Below are 21674 nucleotides of genomic sequence, written 5' to 3' on the forward strand. Positions count from 1 at the left end.
AATTTACAATAAAGCATTTCTTACTTGTTTCACCCACATTATTCAACAAATAAACTTATACTCACTTTACACCTTTTGTAAAATATTAAAATTGCATCCACACATATAACATACATTTCATAATTTTTATAATACCAAAAACACTTAAAACATGCACATAAAAGAATTTAGGTTTCTGGTTACCTCCACTCCTTAAGTCACTCAAAAGGGCACACTCATGAATGCAATTCAATTTTAAGCTCCCAAATGCTCTAGGAGCTCAAAAGATTTTAGTTTACAATTACACAATTCATAAAGATCAAATATAAAATCAATTGCACCACTTTCCTAACTATCCATTTTTACTCAACAATTATAAATTTTAATTTATTAGATAATCGTGTTATCGAATAGTTCCATTAGCTTCATTAGACTCTAATAATCCTAACTAAGCCCAATAACCCTAACTTAAATCAACAAAAATTTAGATAGAATACTCAAATAATTTATACCCACTATCCTAGCAATAAAAATATACTCCCAACAACTCTATTTCATCCATATATATCATCCAAAACTTCCCACATTTTCAAAAATAACCATAAAATTAAAATTATAAGAAATACAAATTTTTCTACTATCAAGAATTTGAAAATAAAGTGGAGAAATAAATCCAAAAGAATATTTAAAAAAATTATCTAATCTTAGAAAATCTCAAATCACACTAAAGATATATGATAATGAGATTCCTTCCCTCTAGGATGACACTGCATCAAGCTCTATTCCTCTCTTCTCTCATTGTAAGTCGAAAAGAGATAAGGAAGGAACAAAGAACCACCACCTATGATATATTAGGTGTGATCCATATTTAAAAATGCATTTGATCATTTTTTAACCGTTCATCTATATATATATATATATAACTCATTTATTTATTTAGCTTTCTTCTTCTTCTTAAATCCATCCTACACACACACACACACATTCCTAGACTTTCCAAATTCAAAATATTGAATTAATTTAGTTGTTTTGTTTAAATAAAATCTTTATCATATTAAGATATTTATAGCATGTTAAGTTAGCAATATATATATGTATATATATTTAATAATTGAATTTGATTTTACCTAACTTGATTTATTTATAAAAATATGACTTCAAATAAAGTTTTCATAATTTAACCCTACAATAATCACAATTAATTCCTAGTTTATTTTAATATCTTAGTTTCTTTATTTATTTTTTGAGATGTTACATAAATAACTTCATATAGACTTGGGTACACAATTGGATTGCAATAGGTGCTCATGAACAACTATCCTTACAATGACAACTTTGTTTGATTTATATTTTAACACATGTATTATCTTTTTGCTTTCATAAATGTCAAAACATGCTGATGAGCATAATAAAGCCTAGTCTCACAAAGGCTAATAGAGTAGTGATCTATCTTATATTTTACATACTAAACACTTGATTTTTAGTATCAAATTGTGCATATTAGGGTTTAATGCTCGAGTTTGTGTTGTCTTTTTCATATTGACTCCATGAACCCTAATAGTACTATTTGATGGTTGTTTTGACACTTTCATACCCTAATTGAGATCTTAGGCTTAAATTTTCTTTTCTTTCCCTTTTAATTGTCTTTTTAGGATTTATTTAATTTTGTATCTTTTATTTTTAGATTTTTTAGGAAGCAAATTTGGAACCAAGGAGTAAAGACTAAGTTAACTTTATTGGAAAATTCAAGAGTAAGAGACGGCTTATTTGGTATTTTAATTCCAGAATTGAAAGGGGCTGAGTTGGCACCTATTTTTAGATTTAATTAAGGGAATTAAATAAATAATTGGCAAGGAAGAAGCATACATGCGTGAATTCAAATCTATTAAATTAGCTTATCAAGCCTTCTACTCTATTCAATGGAATGATGTTAAGGCTAAATGGAAGAGCGTCTGGAAGCTACTTGTGGTGCAAAGGGTGCAGATTTTCATCTGGTTACTTCTTAAAGGTCAACTTCTCATAAATGATAAACATCTTCGTCGTAAGATGACACATGACTCACAATGTTCTATCTGCCATGACCCAATGGAAGATATCAATCATGCCTTTAAAAATTGTCCTTTTATAGCAAATATCTAAAAAAAAAGTTCTACCCCTTAATATGTATGATGATTTCTATCAGAGCGATTTACCACATGGCTCTCTAATATACTTCGATCACCCAATGTTGACATTTCTTGGAAAACTAGCATTAGTATTTTAAGTTGGAAACTATGAGAAGTTTGCAACAAACCCTTACTCACTGAGGAGGTTATTGATGAATTTTCTTTTCTTGTATGCATTAAAGCTATTGTGGATCATACTCATAGGTCTTTTTTTCTCTTTAAAATCCTAATGTAATTGTTTTTTACTTTCTTGTACATATTGCATATATAGTTTTTTTTAATAAATTTCCTTTTCACTCAAAAATTTGATTTAAAGAGATCATATGATGACATTATCAAGGGAAACAAAGAGCATAATAACATGAATGTAATCCAATCCAAGAAGAATTCTTAAGATGACATCATCATAAAATATAAGAAGAGTATTATGTGCATGAATTGAAACTGAATCATAATTAAGGTAATAGGCGTGACATGATCAGACTTAGTAGAATTGACGTGGTAGCTGGAGAAGAGCTCAATTGAAGTCACATTGTCCATGCCTATTCACATTTCACTTGCCATCCTTCATTTAGCACTTAGGCACCTCTTATGTCTCTATTTTTTATATTTATTTGTTCAATTTTAATTCATTTTTCAGCTTATAATTAGCCACATTCAGATCTAGAACTTTAGAATTAGTATCACTTAGCTTTATTTTCATCACCCTCACTAACATTTATCATGCCTATATAAGCTTTCAATTTAGATTATAGCCTCATTCTTCATATTCCTCTCTCTCTCTCTCTCTTTCAACCATATTTTTATCTCAAATTCTCTCATCTCCTTCATCCACATCACACGTCTAGGTTCATCTCCTTCAATTTTTAGATTTGCTTCATTCATTTTAGATCAATTCTCATCCAGCTTCTCCATCCATTTCAGATTTCATTTCTTCTTCTCATCTTCTTATACCATTTTGTCTAGTATCTCATCATTTCTAACCAAAATTTTTATCTATATTGTTCATCTTTTCAGCCACTTCTAGATCTGATTTTCATCTTCAATCACTCATAGAGGCTTTTCAAGGTCTAATTCAAATGAAGAAGGAAAGCATGAGAGGCTAAACAAGTTAGAGCTCCAAGGAGGATGACTTAACACTATAAGTTTTCTAGATTTGTAATCTTCATTTACTTTCTTGATTCTTTAAGAATTTTGAATTTAACACTTGGTTTGGTTATGAATTCTGTAATTCTAATTCATATTAGATGAGAATATCGATGTTGGATTGAGATTTAGTGCTATGTTCTGATCTGAAATTCATGATTCAACTTGATGTTCTAGGGTTTATTCATGAGTTCTTGTTGATTCTTATTCAAGTTCATGTTCAAACTTGAGTTAGATCTATGTTAGTTATATGAATTTGGCTTAAGTTATTTTTCTTCCATTTGTTTTGGTTTGAAACTTGTGTAAAACAAGACTGGACATAGTGTTAAATCTTAATTCACTTGACCTGAATCCCTAAGTGTTCATTAAGTTCAATGGTGCACTACATTTAAAGGTTTCTAAGTGTTTTTATCTTAGGTTAATTGAGGTTGTTTGTGCTAATACAATCATGGAATTCAATGATTAATGCTAAGGAATATAACAAGGACTCTCCATAATCATCATTCACTTCATTCTAATTAAATAAAAAATTACAAACATCTAATTCTGCACTTAGGCTTAGTTTTGATTACTTGAAACTTCTTAATTTGTAGCATTTGAACCAACTTGTATGCTTTGCTCTCTAAGAAAATGACATAGAATGCTCACTTCTATGTTCTAGTTAAACTTGGTGACCCAAAGTGACTTAAGGATTCCATCAACTAGATACCATTCAACTGGAGTTCACAGTAGAAGATGACCAGCTGAGATCTCTTCATCTATTTAACACCTACAACCTATCTTCTCCAATAATATCTTACTTCAATCAAGTTTTTCCATGGTAAATTAATTTGTTGTGCTTTTTAAGACACCATTCAATCTATTGACTGCTTAAAAGAGAAGCTGTAGAAATAGCATGGGAAAGATTACAAAATTGCAAGCAAAATACTTCCCTTCAAATGTATCATTCAATGTACTTGGCTACATAACCTGATGGTAATAAATATCTCATTCAAGAATTTTTCTTAACTACAATTCACTAACTAAAACTAACCAATAACTTCTTTTATAGATATTAAGATCTTACCAAACATCTCCCCAGCCACTCGTATATTTTGGGACATTAAAGACATAGATGAAGTTCATCCAATCATCACTAGTCTCCTTACTTCTTGATAAAGCAACTCTATGTCTAGCACCTAGAACTTCCTTATTTTGTATGCTTCCTTTTTGTGCCGCAACGATAGTGTATCACTTTAGAACTTATGCTCTATATATTTTTTACACACTGTCCCACATGCAGCAATAATGGCGATGTATTTAGTACTTTCTACCTTGCCAACTATCATTAAAAATTATCTACTTAATTTTTCATCTTTTCCTTGCAATTTCCTTTATATATATGGTTCCTTACATGCAAAAAAATATATGAAAAAAATATATGAACATTGTTTAAAGTGTAATGCCTTGCCAATAATGCATTGCATTTTTTTAAAAAAAAACCTACATTAAGAATTTCAACCAATAGGTGATACTTGACATTTCTAAGAAAATACCTAACATTAGGTACTTGTTTTTTTTGTGAAGATTATAATAAAAAAATCTAGTGAAAATTAAAAGATAGAGGTGAGTCACCAATATATCACAGTAATATAGGCCACAATGTAATTCCTCTAAGATTGCTAAACATCCCAGATGCATTCCTTAAATCTTGAGAAATGATATCAGCAGAATCTAGAAAGAGCGAAACATCCTGAAATGATCTTTGTTACTCATAATAATAGTTAGATTTTCCTTGCATGATGATAGTAAATCTAAACAATTTATCCACCTAAAAACTTCCTTGAAACAACATAGTAACATCTTCCTCTTACTATAAGCATACAGCTTCTTGAATTAGAACTTCTTAATAAAGCAACTCTTATGAAAGAGAGCTGAAATAATTCCTAAATACTTTCCAGCATCTCCTGATTCCAATCCATATTTCCATGAAATCTATCACCCCTATTTTGACACCATTACATGTCTTTGTGTTCTACCTCATGAAACTATCTTTTCTGTATTTGCAATCCTGTAAGATCTATAGAGGTAAAGGATATGTTAGCTCTAACTAAAGTTAAACCTTATAGAAAAATTGCAACCCTAAGCATAAGGAAGTTGGTGACGTATCCCTCCCCTATGTACCACCTCATTACGTACCTCCCATATCATTGAACAAGTAATTAATATATATATATATATATATATGATGGAATTTATATGATAGGCATCTTTGAGATTGGTTTTAGACAACCACTACTTAAGTCATACATTAAAAGGTGTAGAATATCATCAATTTTAATGGCTAATGGACTTAAAAATCATATGGTCCTAGACCAGGGACAATGAAAGAAAAGATAATCCATGGTTTCTTTCTTTCTTTTCATTTGAACATAAAGGATAAAGAAAGATACTAGGAACATGGTGGTCTCTGAGTATGTCCCCAACATGAATAGCTAGATTAATAGCTTTCTAAACAGTCAGCAAGATCATGTGTGGTAGATAGATATTCCACAAGACTTCCCAAATATGAAGGAAATCTAGCAAATCATTATACTTAGCAGCCAAGTAAAAACCATAATTAATTATGTAACTATCTAATAGTGAAAATTGACCAATGATAGAGTTTTTGTTCTTCAAAAATTAAGAAATTCAAGCGCAATATATTTTCACAACTTATGGGGAATATGGTCTGGATATAATATTGATGTTTCAACCTTCTGAATTGTGCTTAAGAAAATTTAACACTGTCTAAATATCTGACAATAGAGACAACGACATAGGCCACTATAAAAAGTGGTTTATAGGAATGTTGGCTCCTGAATCAATTCTCCAAGAGAGATGCAATTCTATGAGATACCTTGACTATAAAATCCCCTTTTAAATCTATGACAAACCATTTCTATCACAAAAGTTGATTCCTCTTTATTACCTCTGATCCTCTTTCGCAATGCTCTATTAAGGATGTTTTCATTGTCCATATCAAAAAGCCTCTATAGAATTTGAGCAAGTAAGGCATCATTGTTTGGACCAAGATGAGGGTAGCTTAACACATGAAAGCTGATAACTACCGACTTGATTAGAGTTAATCTGGCCACTTATGATAGAAGAATACCACTCTATCCTTGCACTTTATTTCTTACTCTCTCTAAAAGCTCTTGATAAATATCTCTTTTTAATTTGCCTGCATCAATCACAATGCTTAGGTATTTTCCTAGGTGGGGATCGTATTTGACACCTAAGCTAATAGCTAGGGCATACTTTGTAGCTGGTAAAAACTAGCTTAGACTTTGAGGTATTGACAGTCAATCCTAACATTCTTTTATATAAGTCAAGCACATCTTTAAATGTGTCACAATTTTCCTGATTAGCTCTAAAGAAGAAAATTGTATCATTTGCAGATATAAGGTGTAAGATTAACTTAAATCCTCTTCCCAGAGAGAGAGAGAGAGAGAGCCTTTAATCTTCCTTTCAGCCTAAAGTTTTTAATGATTGCTGAGAGAACATTTGCCACCATAATAAATAGATAAGGTGATAGAAGATCACCTTGTCACAAGCCTCTTGAATGATAAATAGGTTCTAACATCCAGCCATTAATAGAAATATGGTAGCTGATTGTGGAGACACATTGCATAATCATATTGACCCAAGATTGTGGAAATCTGATTATGATTAAGACAAATTTAATGAATTCCCATGAAACTGTGTCTATGCTTTAGTAAAATCAACTTTAAAGACCATCCAGGATCAATTACCCTTCCTCATGTTGTGAATTTTGTGTGGGGCTTGAGATGTAACCAAAATATTATTTGAAATGAATCTACCCTTAATGAAAGCACTTTGGTGTGGAAGAATATTTTAATGCAAAATTGTCTACAATAGATTATAAAGAACCTTGAAAATGATTTTACAACTGACATTACATAAGCTAATTAGTCTATAATCTCGAAATATTTTCGTGGGGGGATCTTTAGTAGGAGAGTAATGATAGTTTTGTTCATTTCTTTTAGTAGTAAGCTTATTCATTGAAATCTTCTAGTCATCATGCAAAAGTCGTCCTTTTTAAGATACCAATTTTTTTTTTTTTGAAAAATTGAGTATGAAAACCTTCAATCCCCCATGTAGTATCAGGAGGAAGTTGATAGATAGAATTAGTGATCTCCTCATCTGAAAAGGTATGTTGCAAAAATAATTGATGTTCTGTTGTCAAGCAAGGAATAGGAAGATCCTCCAAAGTCTATGAAATATTAACTCTTGAGGCTGTATAATTCGTGTGAAACTCCGATGGAGAGAAATATAATGAAAGTAGTCAATAGAACAGGTGAAAATGACATCCACATCATCTATTCAGTTGTTATTTTGATCTAAGATCCTAAAAATCCATTTCATGGCTTGTTTTTAATTGATGCATGAAAGAATTTAGTGTTTCTTTCTCCATAAATTATCCAAGACAATTTTGTCCTTTGAGCCTAAAGGAATTCTTCACAATCATATGAGAAATTAAATTGTGCTCCTTGTTCCTGAGGTTTGATCAAGTATCTCATTCTAGCAATGAGCTAATTTTTCTTCAAGTTCTCTGATTCTGTGTGTGACCGATCCCATTAAGATTCTATTCCAAATCCAAAGTTGATTCATAATAGACTTGAGTCCTAAAACAATCTTGAAAGCAGGTGAACCAGAAGAGGGTTGATTCCATGTCGTTGATATTATTGATTGAGACTACTAAACTTCTCCCAAAAGATTTCATATTTCTTGAAGCATCTTAACCTAATGCTGCTAAAATTGGTGGTACTTAAAAGGATTCGAGAATGATCAGATGCTACCACTAGAAGTACCAAATATTGTGTATACAAAAAGTTCAATAACTATCATGAGTTATATAATGCTTTATCCAATCTTGCCCAGACTACATCTTCTCCCAAGTGATTATTGGTCTCGGTGAAATGTTGGCCGAAGTGAGAAACTTCCAACAAATCACAAGAGTTAAAATGATTTAAAAAAAAAAAGAAAAATCTAACATTGGGTACTTACATTTAGCATTTTAACTTTATACCAACTTGACTTTAACTTTACTACTTCTTTAAGGGAAAAATTAAATTCCAACTTTTATATTCAACCTTTGGTTACATATTAATTATATCAGTCTCTGCAACATAAGTTAATAAAGTGGTTGCCTCCCTAATCAAAATAAATAACACAGCTTGAATGGTACAACTTAACAACTATTATTTCTAATCTATATCTATATAAATTTGGGATGTTTGACTGAATGAACAGTGAATTTTCAAAAATGCCTTCAGTTTTTTTTTTTTCCTTTTTTAACTTTTGCCATTGCAACACTGTTGGTCCTATTATTTTTTTTTAAATTTGGTACCATCGGATGCTACTGTACATGCACAGTACCATCCGACTTTTCATTTTTTTTTTATTTTTTTATGAATGGTATTCTTTTCTTTTTTTTTCCCCATATGGGTACAGTATATACGAAACTTAAGATACTAAAAAATGAGAAAAATATTTTATTAATTTTTATCTTAATTAATAATACATCTCTTCTATTTTTTAAAACCTATATGAATATTTTTTAATATAGATAGTCATAAAATACAAACCTTCCTATTATTTTTAAGATTTTATTTTCATTCACTAAACATTGGTTGATCATTAAGTCACGCATGTTAAACTAAAATACCCTATTTAAATATAAATGATACATACAAAACTTATACTTAAAAATGAGAAAAATTATTTTATCTATTTTTATCTTAATTAATAAGATATATCTTTTATTTTTTGAAACCTATATGAATTTTTTTAGTATGGATAATTATAAAATATAAGCCCTTCTTTTATTTTTAAGATTTTATTTTCATATACTTAATCATTAGTTGACCACTAAATCACATATGTTGGATTAAAATATACCTATTTAAATATAAATGTTGTCAAAAAATTATTTAAATTACCAAAAAATTATTTTTTATTATTTAAATGTATTTATTTTGTAAATTTTTTTAAAAATTAGATATATAAATTGGCCAAAAAAGATATTCAAAGACATAATGTATGGACTCAATAAAGAGAAAAATAAAATAAAATAATTTTTAATAATTTGATATAGTTAAATTAGTTTAAATAAACCCAAAAGCTAAAGGTGTTATGAGCCATATTCAACTATAAATTTTTTATATATTTAAATATTTTAAACTCAGTATGAATTGAGGTTCTAAAGTTAATAGAGGAAATATAATATTTTAATAAATTTAATTTTTAAAAAATTAAAGAAGTGTAATTTAAAAAAGTGATGTGTAAGACCTACCATTAAAAATATGAGTGGGGTCTACATTTAAAAATTTAAATAAAGTGTAAAATATAATAAAATTTTTATATTTTGAGAGGTTATGTAGGATTTTGTACTAAAAATTGATAGTAAATATAAAATTTTCAGTAAAATAATAGGTGCTAGATATACAAATAATTTTTTATATAGTCCTTTCATTCAAAAATATAAAAAAAATTTAAGGAATTGAATATTCAAAAATGTAAAGTTTTTAAAAGTGTAATCATTATCTTTTTTTTAAAATCACTTTATATTTATTTTAAAATGAAATACTTTATTAAATAAAAAAATATAAAAAAATAACATTTATTTGATTGGAGGTGAGATTTAGTTAAAAATACTTTACTTTTTTAAATGAGAATATATATATTTACATAAAAATAATTTGTTAATATTTATATTTATTTTCTTAAAAAAACTAAGCTACACCCGCATAAATCTAGTTAATATTTCATTGCCAAAATCAGGAATAAAATTCAATCATGTCAATATTTCTCTAATACACTGACGAAAAATAATTAAAAACATGTTTCCTTCAAACTTTTAATCATACCACTCCAAAATCAAGTGTTCCAAATCAGAAAACTTATTATGTTTGTGGGAATAAGTCTGCAATGGTGAGAAATTGGCAAATATTTTGTTTGTTTTGTGTGTGTGTGCGTGTGTGTGTATTATATTATATTCTTTAATGTTATGCTTGAACCGTGAACCGTCACAAATGAGATAAGAAGAAAAGCAGATGTTAGACAAAATGATGATGAGGTCAACCAAAGTAAACAACGTAACGTTAGTAGCAAGAATTGTCTAATAATATAGATAATAGATTTAATAATCAGACAAACTTTCATGCAATCCCAACCGTGAACTAAGTCATGTTTGCTATTTAAATATCTTATTTTCTATTCAAATGAATCAATATATGACCATTTGAATAAATATTTATTTATTTTCAATTCATTTATCACCATGCTTAAAATTACGCAAAAATTCCTCAAATTCCTCAAATCAACAAATCTACAAACAAATACTCTTTGGATCAACTAAGCTATTAAATAAAAAACAAAATTGCACATTCATTTCATAGACTTTTATAGATCACATGTACAATAATCCAAAACCAAGAATTAAACAAACTATGCTTGAAACTTCAACTTCTTTGAAACACCGTAACTCTTTTCATTCAAGCAAACACACTAACAACCAAGGGCCTATTTAGTTTTTATTCTCATTTTTTATTTTTAAAATTATTTTATAGTACAGTTTTTAAAATTATTTTTTAAAACAAAATAAAATGAAAATTCGTTTAGTTATATATATTAAAAAATAATTTTAAAATTAAAAAATGGACCAATAGTTATGGTTATAGTAGTAATTAATAATAGAAATGAGTTAAAGTAACTACAATTTTTAATAATCAAATATAGTGTATTTTAAAAACGAAAAAAAAAACAAAACAACTTAAAATTATTTCTATTTTTTTAAAAAAATAAAAAATAAAATTTTTTTTTTAAAATGATTAAATAAAAAACACTTATCTAAACATGTTCTAAAGTTTTTCTGTTTTCAAGAATAAAAATAGTTTTTAATAATAGAAAACAAGCAGGTCCTTAATCTTTATCTTTGAACCTTCTACATTGTACACACAACAAGCTTCTAAATCATATATATGAAAACAATCAATTAACAAGCTAAGGTTAATTTCACTCCACTTTAAAGTTCAAATCCTTCTAAAGCAAACAAATATATAATTACATTCTTCTCACGTCAGCAAACTTTTTCTTACCAACAATATTGATCAACAATTCAATCAATCAAAAAACACAACTGTATCAATCAACTCTTCATGCTCCCAAGCCAAAACATTTATATATATACTTCAAGGCTTATCAAATTGAAATCAAACTTTCACATTACATCATACATAAGAATAACGCATCATCCACGTTGCTCTTGATCCAATTAACTTCTTGTTGGTGGCTTTCAAATAGCATTAATTCGGTCCACTTTAGCCAAAGGTGTCTCAAAAGTCTTACAAAATTATTTGCAATAATTGAAATGACATATACAACCAGATCACGAGATTTGTCTAAAGTATTTTTGAAAATAAACAGGAATTATAGTTAAGTCTTAAAAGATTGTGTCCATTTGGTTTTCAATCAGGATCTTCAAAAGGACTTTTTGAAATGAAGTTTGGATTCAAATATTGTTTGGTTTTCAATTTTTTTCAAAAAGTCTATTTAAAAAGTTATTTTCAGATGTGGTTAAATATACTTTTAGCCAATTTAAAATGATGAAGCTTTTAAAAAGTGAATTTAAAAAGTGAGATATTATTTGACTATACTACTCCAAGGTTAATCTTATTCTTTTATTTAAAAAATAGTTAATTCATTAAAAATATAATTATCATTTAAATAATAATAATCAGATATCAAATTTTTAACATTATAAATTAAATAATTAATCATGTTAATTTTTAGCATTAGTGTATAATAAAAATTATAAATCTTTATCATATTTTTTTAAATTACAAATTAAAAAGTACAAATAATTAGAGATTAATTTTTTAGCATTATAGATCAAATTTTATGTTATTCAAAATATTTATCACATTTTTTAAATATTTCAAATATATTATTTGTGTAATAAAATTACAAATCATCATAAATTAATTTTTTTTTTGATAATTGTACATTCAAAAATATATTTTACTATCATAATCCAAAAAATTTTTAGTTTATCAAACTGAATTTTAAAAAAAATGTATTCAAATACAAATTTTATTACAATAACTGATTTTTTTTAAACTAACTTTTGTTAAATGAACTTTCAGCAAATAAACTTTTGATAAATTAAAAATCAAACACACATTAAATTAATAATAGTCAGATTTTTAGTAAAATTATTTACAAAATGAATTATAAATGTCAAATTCAAACAGTTTCAAACAAAATTTTTGTTACAATCTAAGAGTTATACTTGATTAATTAAATACTTATTTGCAATTAAAACTCTTAAATTTATAATTTTCTGGATTGATATTTTAAACTTATTTTTTAAAAAATTTTATTAAAAACTTAACTATTATTAATTAATATTTTAAAATCTAAATGTCATTCTTGCTAAACTGATTCCTCCACAACCAGAGCTTCCAACTACTACACCCCACCGTAGATCCTAATGATGATGTGTATTCCTTCCAATTTTTTATTAGTATTATGAATGGGCTTTATTTTAACATGGGCTTTGACCATAAGAAAATTTTTGGTAATTGGGCCAAAGGTGTAATGGGAAATCTACAAACATAGAGATATGCATTGGGCTTCACGGAGGGTGTGGAATTTTCCTCTTAACAATGCTTCCTTCCCATCATCAGCCGTGACTTCTTCAGTCATATTCTTTTAATCGTATTTATAAATTATTTTTAATATATTTTATTAAAATAAAAAAATTTAAAATTTATTAACTCTATCTTAAAAGTTAACAAGTTTTCACATTTACTTATTAAATTTACATACTTTAATAACATATTTTCTTTCTAATTCAATAAAGGATAGAGTGAGAAATTTATATTGAAAATTTAATGAGATGACTTATAAATAGGAGAAAAAAAATCTTCTATCTCTACCCTATAAATAACTAGAGGGAATATCTTGATTTCAGATGTTGCTGTAATTGATTATTCATAGACTTTTGATTATTCTACAAACAAATACTCTTTGGATCAACTAGGCTCTCAAATAAAAATAAAATTGCACATTCATTTCATAGACTTTTATAGATCACATGTGCAATGATCCAAGCCCAAGAATTAAACAAACTATGCTTGAAACTTAAAGTTCTTTGAAACACCGTAACTCTTTTTATACAAGCAAACACTAACAACTAAGGGCGCCCTATTTGGTTTTAATTCTCATTTTTTATTTTTAAAAAATATTTTATAATACAGTTTTTAAAATTATTTTTCAAAACAAAATGGAATAAAAAATACGTTTAATTATGTCAATTAAAATCGAACTTTCACATTACATCATATATAAAAATAACGCACCATCCACATCGGCCTTGATCCAATTAACTAGTTGTTGGTGGCTTCCAAATAGCATTAATTCGGTCCACTTTAGCTAAAGGTGTCTCGAAAGTCTTACAAAATTACTTGCAATAATTGAAATGACATATATAACCAGGATCATGAAGCTTCTCAAAAGTATTATTGTAAATAAACGAGAATCAAATAATTAGGTCCCAAAAGATCGGTCCGTTTGGTTTTCAGTGATCAAGATTTTCAAAAAAACTTTTGAAATAAATTTTAAATTCAGATGTTGTTTGGATTTCAATTTTTTTTAAAAAGTCCATTTAAGAAGTCATTTTCACATATAGTTGAATGTATTTTTGCCAACTTAAAATGATAGAGCTTTTGAAAAATGAATTTAAAAGTGATGTTATTTGACTATATTATCTCAAATTTAATATCTTATTCTTTTATTTAAAAAATAATTAATTTATTAAAAATATAATTATCATTTAAATAATAATTAGATATCAAGTTTTTAATATAAATTGAATAATTAATCATGTTAATTTTTAGCATTAATGTATAATAAAAATTACAAATCTTTACCATATTTTTTCAAATTACAAATTAAAAAAGTGTAAATAATTATAGATCAAGTTTTTTAGCACTATAGATCAAATTTTATGTTATTTAAAATATTTATCATATTTTTAAATATTTAACATATATTACATTTATATAATAAACATTATAAATAATCATAAATCAATGTTCTTTTTAATAACTGTATATTTAAAAGCACATTTTATGATCATAATGCAAACAAATTTTAGTTTATCAAATTAACTTTTAAAAAAATATATTCAAATACAAATTTTATTATAACAATTAACTTTCTTTAAATTAACTTTTGCCAAATGAACTTTTGACAAATTAAAAACTAAACACACACTGAATTAATAACAATTAGATTCTCAAAAAAATTATCTATAAAATAAACTACAAATATCAAATTCAAATAATTTCAAGTAAAAATTTTTATTACAATCTAAGAGTTACATTTGATTAATTAAATACTTATTTACAATTGAAATTTTTAAATTTATAATTTTTTAGATTGATATTTTAAATGTTATTTTTCAAAATTTTTTGTCAAAAACTTTATTATTATTAATTTAATATTTTAAAATCTAACTGTCATTTTTCCTAAATTGATTCCTCCACAACCAGAGCTTCCAAACTACTACACCCTACCATTGATCCTAATGATGATATGTATTCCTTCCAATTTTTTATTAGTATCACGAATGGGCTTTATTTGAATATGAGCTTGGACCATAAGAAAATTTTTGGTACTTGGGCCAAATGTATCGTGGGCAATATACAAATATAAAGATACGCATTGGGCTCTGCAGAGAAGTGTGGAATTTCTCTCTTAACAATGCTTTTCTTCCCATCAGCTGTAATTTCTTCAATTATATTCTTCTAGTTTTATTTATAAATTATTTTTAATATTTTTTATCAAAATAAAAATAAATTTAAAATTTATTAACTTTATCTTAAAATTTAAAAATTTTTTAAATTTACCTTTATTAAATATACAAGTTTTAATAATATATTTTCTCTCTTCAATGTTTAATGGAGGATAGAGTGAGAAATTTATGTTGAAAATCTAATGAAATGACTTATAAATAGAAGGAAAAAAATATTCTCTCTCTGCTCTATAAATAACTAGAGAAGTAACTTGATTTCAGATGTTGCTCTTATTGATTATTTTTACTTAATTGTTGTGACTATTTTCATGGCGTCGTGATTGAGAATAATTATATCGTCAGAATTCCTCCATTTTTCCTTTGTTTATGTTATTTTTGTTGATTAGTGAAGGTGATCATGAAATTAGATTCAAGCAAACCCAATCTTGTAGTTTCGAGTCAAAGAAATTATTCACAACATTATTTTTTTATAACCAACAATCACATATCCTTTGCATATTTACGGTCATGTAACACATGAATTAGATCCTCTTCATATTCATTACATCACAAGCATCTATTCCAACAACCACCCCACTTAATGCGCCTAGCATTTGTTGGTAGCCTATCATGTGTAGCAAGTAATTTGAGTCAAGCTCGATAAAACATATCAAATAAATTCAAAAATTTTAAAGTAAAGTTTGAGAGTTTATAAAAAAAAGTTTTACTTTAAATTTATTCAGGCCCAAGTTTGATCTGTTTAGTTAAAAAATGAGTTCTCTTTGTCCAGTTGCTTTTCTTGTTCATTGAGTCCAAATATCATTAAAGAAAAAAAAAATCTAGAACAAGCTCAAACCCAAATAAGCTTACCATAGATATCAAATTTTTTTCTATTATTATTAAAGTAAAATTAAAATAAAATAAAAATGGAAAATCTTGATTTTTAAGATAACAATTGAAACTAGCTAAAAAATAAAATAGTATTTAATAATTTGGGTATTCAAGATCACTGTTGTTTTGACATGTTTGACTATATAGGTTTTTTTATGTTTAAGTATTTTTAAAAGCCTGACCCAAATTAAACCTGATCCGAACAAATTTTGCCTGCCCAGATTACGTTCTCTATGTGTAGCTGAAAGGTGAATTGCCAGATTCCTCAATTAGTAAGTTTTGTCAATTTACAAATTATATTTATTTATATTATTGAGGAAACATACAATTAGTTATATCAGCACAATTTAACAAATACTCACAAAATTTTAACCATATGAACAAAATTACAAATTAAAATTTATGAAAATTAATTTGAGTCCTTCTAGTTTTTTTTTCCTCAATTTTAAATTAAATTTGTGTGGGTTAATCGATTAAATATATCAACGTTTGAAAGTTAAAATAATTAATGAATAATTAACTTTTTTAAAACAAAAATACTTTAACAATTTGTAGAAAATATTATCTAATATTTTGGTTTAAAAAAAAAAAAAAATTGATTTAATACAATGTTTACATTTTTATTAATTTTAATAAAAAGTCTATAAGTTATTTAGGCGATATAATCTAATATATAATTTTAATTGTAAAATTATATAATTAATTCTAAACTCATAATCTTCTAATAAAAATACAGACCTTCAGATATTAACATATTTAATTAGTCAAACTATAAGAATTTGATTAAAGAAAAATAAATTACATGAATCTAATCTAAAATTGAGAGAAATTAGAAGGACCTGCAAATTAATTTTTTCTTAAAATTCTTATGAATTGTAAATATTCAACAATAATTTTTTAAAATACATAAGAGCCAAGTTAAAAATTAAATAATATCAATATGGACAAACGATATAACTTATCCTAACATTTCCAAATTCTCCTTTTTTTTTAGGGGGAGAGAAACATTGGCTGCGCGTGGTTTGTACTTTGCATATGTCAAAGACTTGCTCCTTCGGTCAATATAAAAAAAGAAAAAGAAAAAGAAATTGTCAAGAAATTTAAAACAATTAAAAAAATAAATAGACGTAATTGATAGGAACTTTCACATTGATAATATTCAACATTGATGTAATCAAGCATCAAGCTTTTTAACTGAACATATTCTATTTTCTGAACCATAGACTGTTTGGTGTTAGCCTCTTCCTAGAACGTTCATATCCGAGCAAGTCAATCTACTCAAGAGATTGTGAGTGGATGATGATAACTTAGCTTTTTTCCCACATTCATGTCAAGTTGATCCTCTATTATTTCCTTCTTTTTTTCATGCTTACCTTTCTCTAAAGCTTACTTTGATCTTGGATTTTCCAAGACACCATGGCTTTGCAAATTGTTGGTGGAGCTTTTCTGGGTGCAGTTTTTAATGTTTTGCTTGATAGGATAGCTTCACCTGAAGTAGTCAGCTTTTTGAGGGTGAAGAAACTGAATGACAGGTTGCTGAGGAAGTTGAAGCTGATATTGCTGTCCATTAATGGGGTTCTCGATGATGCAGAGGGAGAGCAGATAACAAATTCTGCAGTGAAAGAATGGATTGATGAACTTAGAGATGCTGCGTATGATGCTGATGATCTATTGGATGAGATCTATACTAGGGCTAAAAAAAGCTGCAGAAGTGAGGTACAATTACAAAACCGTAACTCTACTTCTTGTAACTCAAATGATGACAAAGAACTAGAAGAAACCATGAAGGATATCATTGAAAGATTAGAATTTATTGCAAAGCAAAAAGATGTACTTGGTCTAAAAGGAGGTGTGGGAGTCAAACTGTCACAAAAAACACCAACCACTTCTTTGGTTGAAGGATCTGATGTATATGGAAGAGAGGATGATAAAGAAGTCATAATGAAGCTACTGTTGGATGTTACAAGTGCTGATGATAAAAAGATAGGAGTGATTCCCATAGTGGGAATGGCTGGGATAGGGAAAACTACCCTAGCTCAACTTGTATACAATGATGATGGAGTGAAGCAGAAGTTTGACCTCAGAGCCTGGATATGTATTTCTGAAGAATTTAACATTTTTAAGGTTACTAAAACTGTTTTGGAGGCTGTTTCTTCCTGCAAGTATGATACTCTGGATCTGGATACACTTCAACTTGAACTGAAAGAAAGGCTAATGGGAAAGAAGTTTTTGTTTGTTCTTGATGATGTGTGGAATGACAATTATGTTGATTGGGACAGATTGAAAATTCCTTTTCAATATGGGGCTCAAGGAAGCAAGATCATTGTTACAACCCAAAGTGAGCATGTTGCATCAATTATGCAAACTGTTCCGTCTTATCGCTTAAGTTGTCTGTCTGATGAAGATTGTTGGGAGTTGTTTGCAAAACATGCTTTTGATTACAAGAACTCAAGCTCATATCCAGTTTTGGAACAAATGGGCAAAGATATTGCTGAAAAATGTAAGGGTTTGCCTCTAGCAGCAAAAGCTTTAGGAGGCCTGTTGCGCTCAAAAACTAAAATCAAAGAATGGGAGAACGTATTGAATAGTGACTTGTGGGATTTGTCAAGTACAATGGGAAATGTTCTTCCAGCTTTGAGACTAAGTTACCATCATCTGCCTTCACATTTGAAACGTTGTTTTTCTTATTGTTCTATATTCCCAAAGGGCTATGAATTTGACAAGGAAGAGTTGATATTGTTGTGGATGGCAGAAAATTTGCTGAAGAAACCTAAGAGAAACAAGAGAGTAGAAGAAGTTGGACATGAGTACTTTCATGACTTGGTGTGCAGGTGCTTTTTTCAACAATCAAGAAATGATGAATCACTGTTTGTGATGCATGATCTTATAAATGACTTGGCTCAATCTGTATCTGGAAAATTTTGCGTCAGACTGGAGAACCACAATTCAGCTGAAGATGTTGAGAAGCATACTCATCATTTGTCACAGATCATTGCATCTAGATACCCTTCTCTGAACTTTGAAGCTTTCTACAAAGCAAACCGTGTACGCACCTTTCTGCAACTAAGCTTGGTAGATCCACCCATATGCTTTCTTAACAAGGTGCCACATGACCTATTGAAGAATTTAAGGTGTTTGAGAGTGTTATCTTTGGTTGGTGCTCGTGGCAGTGTCAATGAGTTGCTCCATTTCATTGGAAAACTAAGACATCTTCGGTACTTGGATGTGTCTCAAACTCGAATCAAGAAGTTGCCCAATTCCATCTGTACTTTGTATAACTTGCAAACATTGAAGGCAGCAAGATGTCCTAGTCTCACGAAGTTACCAAGAAACATGCATTGTCTTGTTAATTTACGTTATCTGGATGTTAAGGGTACTACTTTAGAAGGTATGCCCTTGCAGATACATAAATTAAGAAGCCTTCAAAACCTGAGCAATTTTATTGTGGGTAAAGAGCATGCTGCTTCAATTGGTGAATTAGGAGAACTATCAAATCTCAGAGATTCTTTGCTTGTCCAGAACTTAAAGTATTTGGTTGATCCCGAAGATGCAATGAAGGCAAATTTGAAGGAGAAGAAGTGTCTTGAACAGCTAACTCTAGATTGGGGCAAAGGTGCTGATACAGATAATTCACAGCATGAAAAAGATGTTCTTGACAAGCTACAACCACATGCCAACTTGGAAGTTCTCAATATTCTGCATTATACAGGTACACAATTTCCAACTTGGTTAGGAGATCATTCATTCTTCCACCTTGTGTGTTTGTCACTCAGACACTGTAAATACTGCTACATGTTGCCACCACTGGGTCAGCTTCCTGCTCTGAAGGAGCTTCATCTTTCAAAATTTAAGGAGCTCGTTAGTGTGGGACCAGAGTTCTATGGATTTGATTCCTGTAAAGGGAAACAACCCTTTCCATCACTTGAAGTCTTAACTTTTTACAGTATGCCAGCTTGGGAGAGATGGATTCACCAAGTTGACCATGAAAGTTGCAGAGCCTTCCCACGCCTTAGAGAGCTTCATATGGAGGAATGTCCAAGACTGGCAGGCAATTTGCCTAGTTATCTCCCTTCTCTTACAAACCTTACTATGAGGTACTGTAAACAGCTTGAATCTTCAATTCCAAATGCTCCTTCTATGCGTTTATTTCATATTGACAATTGTTGGAAACTGGAATTCCTTGATCAAATAAATGGCTCCCACAAGTCCCTTGAATCATTAGAGATACATAATAGTTGTCACTCTCTGAAATCCTTCCCATTGGATCTCTTTCCCAATCTCAAGTCTTTGGTCATATGGGGGTGTGAAAATCTAGAATCCTTGACTGCTTCAAGATCACCTAGAGAGGGAACACTTGAACATCTCAATTCTTTGTGTATATGGAGATGTCCCAGTTTTGTAACTTTCCCAGAGGAAGGATTGCCGACACCAAATCTCACTTCTTTGAAGGTTCGCTACTGTGACAAGCTAAAGTCACTGCCTCAAGGTATGCATAGCCTCCTCTCAAGCTTAAAGGAGCTCCAAGTATGGCGTTGTCCAGGAATCGAGTCATTTCCACATGGAGGTTTGCCCATTAGTTTGAATTCACTCAAGATCAGAGATTGTGACAAGCTCATTGACCAAAGGAAGGATTGGAATCTGCAATATCTCACCTCTCTTGTGCACTTTTCTGTTGAGGGAAAATGTGAAGAGGTAAAGTCTTTTCCAGAAGAAGGTTTGTTGCCTAACACAGTTAAACAGCTAGAGATCCATGGTTTCTCAAATCTCAAAACCTTGGACTGGAAGGGGCTTCAGCACCTGAAATCTCTGAAGAAGTTGCAGATTTTTGACTGTTCCAAGCTTGAGTCAATAGAAGAAGGTACATTGCCTGCCTCTTCTGTTGATGTTGATATCTGGAAGTGTCCTTTGCTACAAGAACAATGGGAGAGGAAGAATGGGCAACAATGGCCTAAGTTTTCTGATAATCCAGGCATATGGATCAATGACAAATACATGGAATTGGATGGTAAACATTACATGTAAACAAACAATGTCCCTTGATTTTGAGAATTTGCTTCTTTGTCAGATATTTACTACATAGCATTACTTGACTGGACCACTTTACTTTCTCACTTTATTAATTTTATACTAAATTAAATGTGCAACTAAGATTCTCAGATAAATGCAGTCATTTTCAAGATTGTTTAAGTTAATCCTGTTGAAACATGCAACCATTTGAATTGAAAGATGGGTCTCCCTGAAAACTATATAACATGCTCGCATGCTTTTTTTTTTTGGGGGGGGGACTGAACTTGCATGTATTTTTACAACTAGCTTGATCTTCATTTTTCAACGCTGGACATGCAAATAACGCCTCTTGCTTTGCTTAGAATTAGAGGCTTGATTTTTTGGGTTCTTAATATGCACAATCTCTTGATTTCATGCGGTTAAATGACTCTTAATTCACCCGGAATTCAACACCGTAAAACTTTAGAACATATGCTAATTATATAGGATCTGATAGCTCAATAACTACAGAAGGTAAATTAAAATTTCACATAACTCAGGGGCCAAATAGTTGATTTTTTCAGGTGTTGATACAAGTATGTTTCTTTTGCCAAAGCAATTTTTAAGTGTCAAGAAACACTCTGGTAAATGAGAACTAGAAATTA

The 21674-nt window shown here is 29.1% G+C and overlaps 1 protein-coding gene across 1 annotated transcript; it reads left to right on the forward strand.

The window, feature by feature from the left end:
- The first annotated feature begins 1919 nt into the window (after positions 1-1919).
- Positions 1920-21210, forward strand: LOC129314097 (putative disease resistance protein At3g14460). The gene is made up of 3 exons (XM_054957470.1): positions 1920-1973; positions 17262-17311; positions 17556-21210. The coding sequence occupies exons 1-3, from the start codon at positions 1920-1922 to the stop codon at positions 21043-21045; spliced, it is 3594 nt and encodes a 1197-aa protein (XP_054813445.1). The 3' UTR covers positions 21046-21210.
- Positions 21211-21674: the final 464 nt, after the last annotated feature.

This window comes from Prosopis cineraria, unplaced genomic scaffold, assembly GCF_029017545.1.
Source record: "Prosopis cineraria cultivar Desert tree isolate PC_DT_omini unplaced genomic scaffold, ASM2901754v1 PC6, whole genome shotgun sequence".
Lineage (NCBI taxonomy): Eukaryota > Viridiplantae > Streptophyta > Magnoliopsida > Fabales > Fabaceae > Prosopis > Prosopis cineraria.

Bases quoted from the DNA above. Each gene is read 5' to 3' on its own strand.
- LOC129314097 (XM_054957470.1), top strand. From the start codon at position 1,920: ATGGAAGAGCGTCTGGAAGCTACTTGTGGTGCAAAGGGTGCAGATTTT. The intron at 1,974-17,261 runs GTTACTTCTTAA...GTTTGGTGTTAG, and splicing joins AGGGTGCAGATTTTCATCTG to CCTCTTCCTAGAACGTTCAT. The intron at 17,312-17,555 runs GTGAGTGGATGA...ACTGAATGACAG, and splicing joins GTCAATCTACTCAAGAGATT to GTTGCTGAGGAAGTTGAAGC.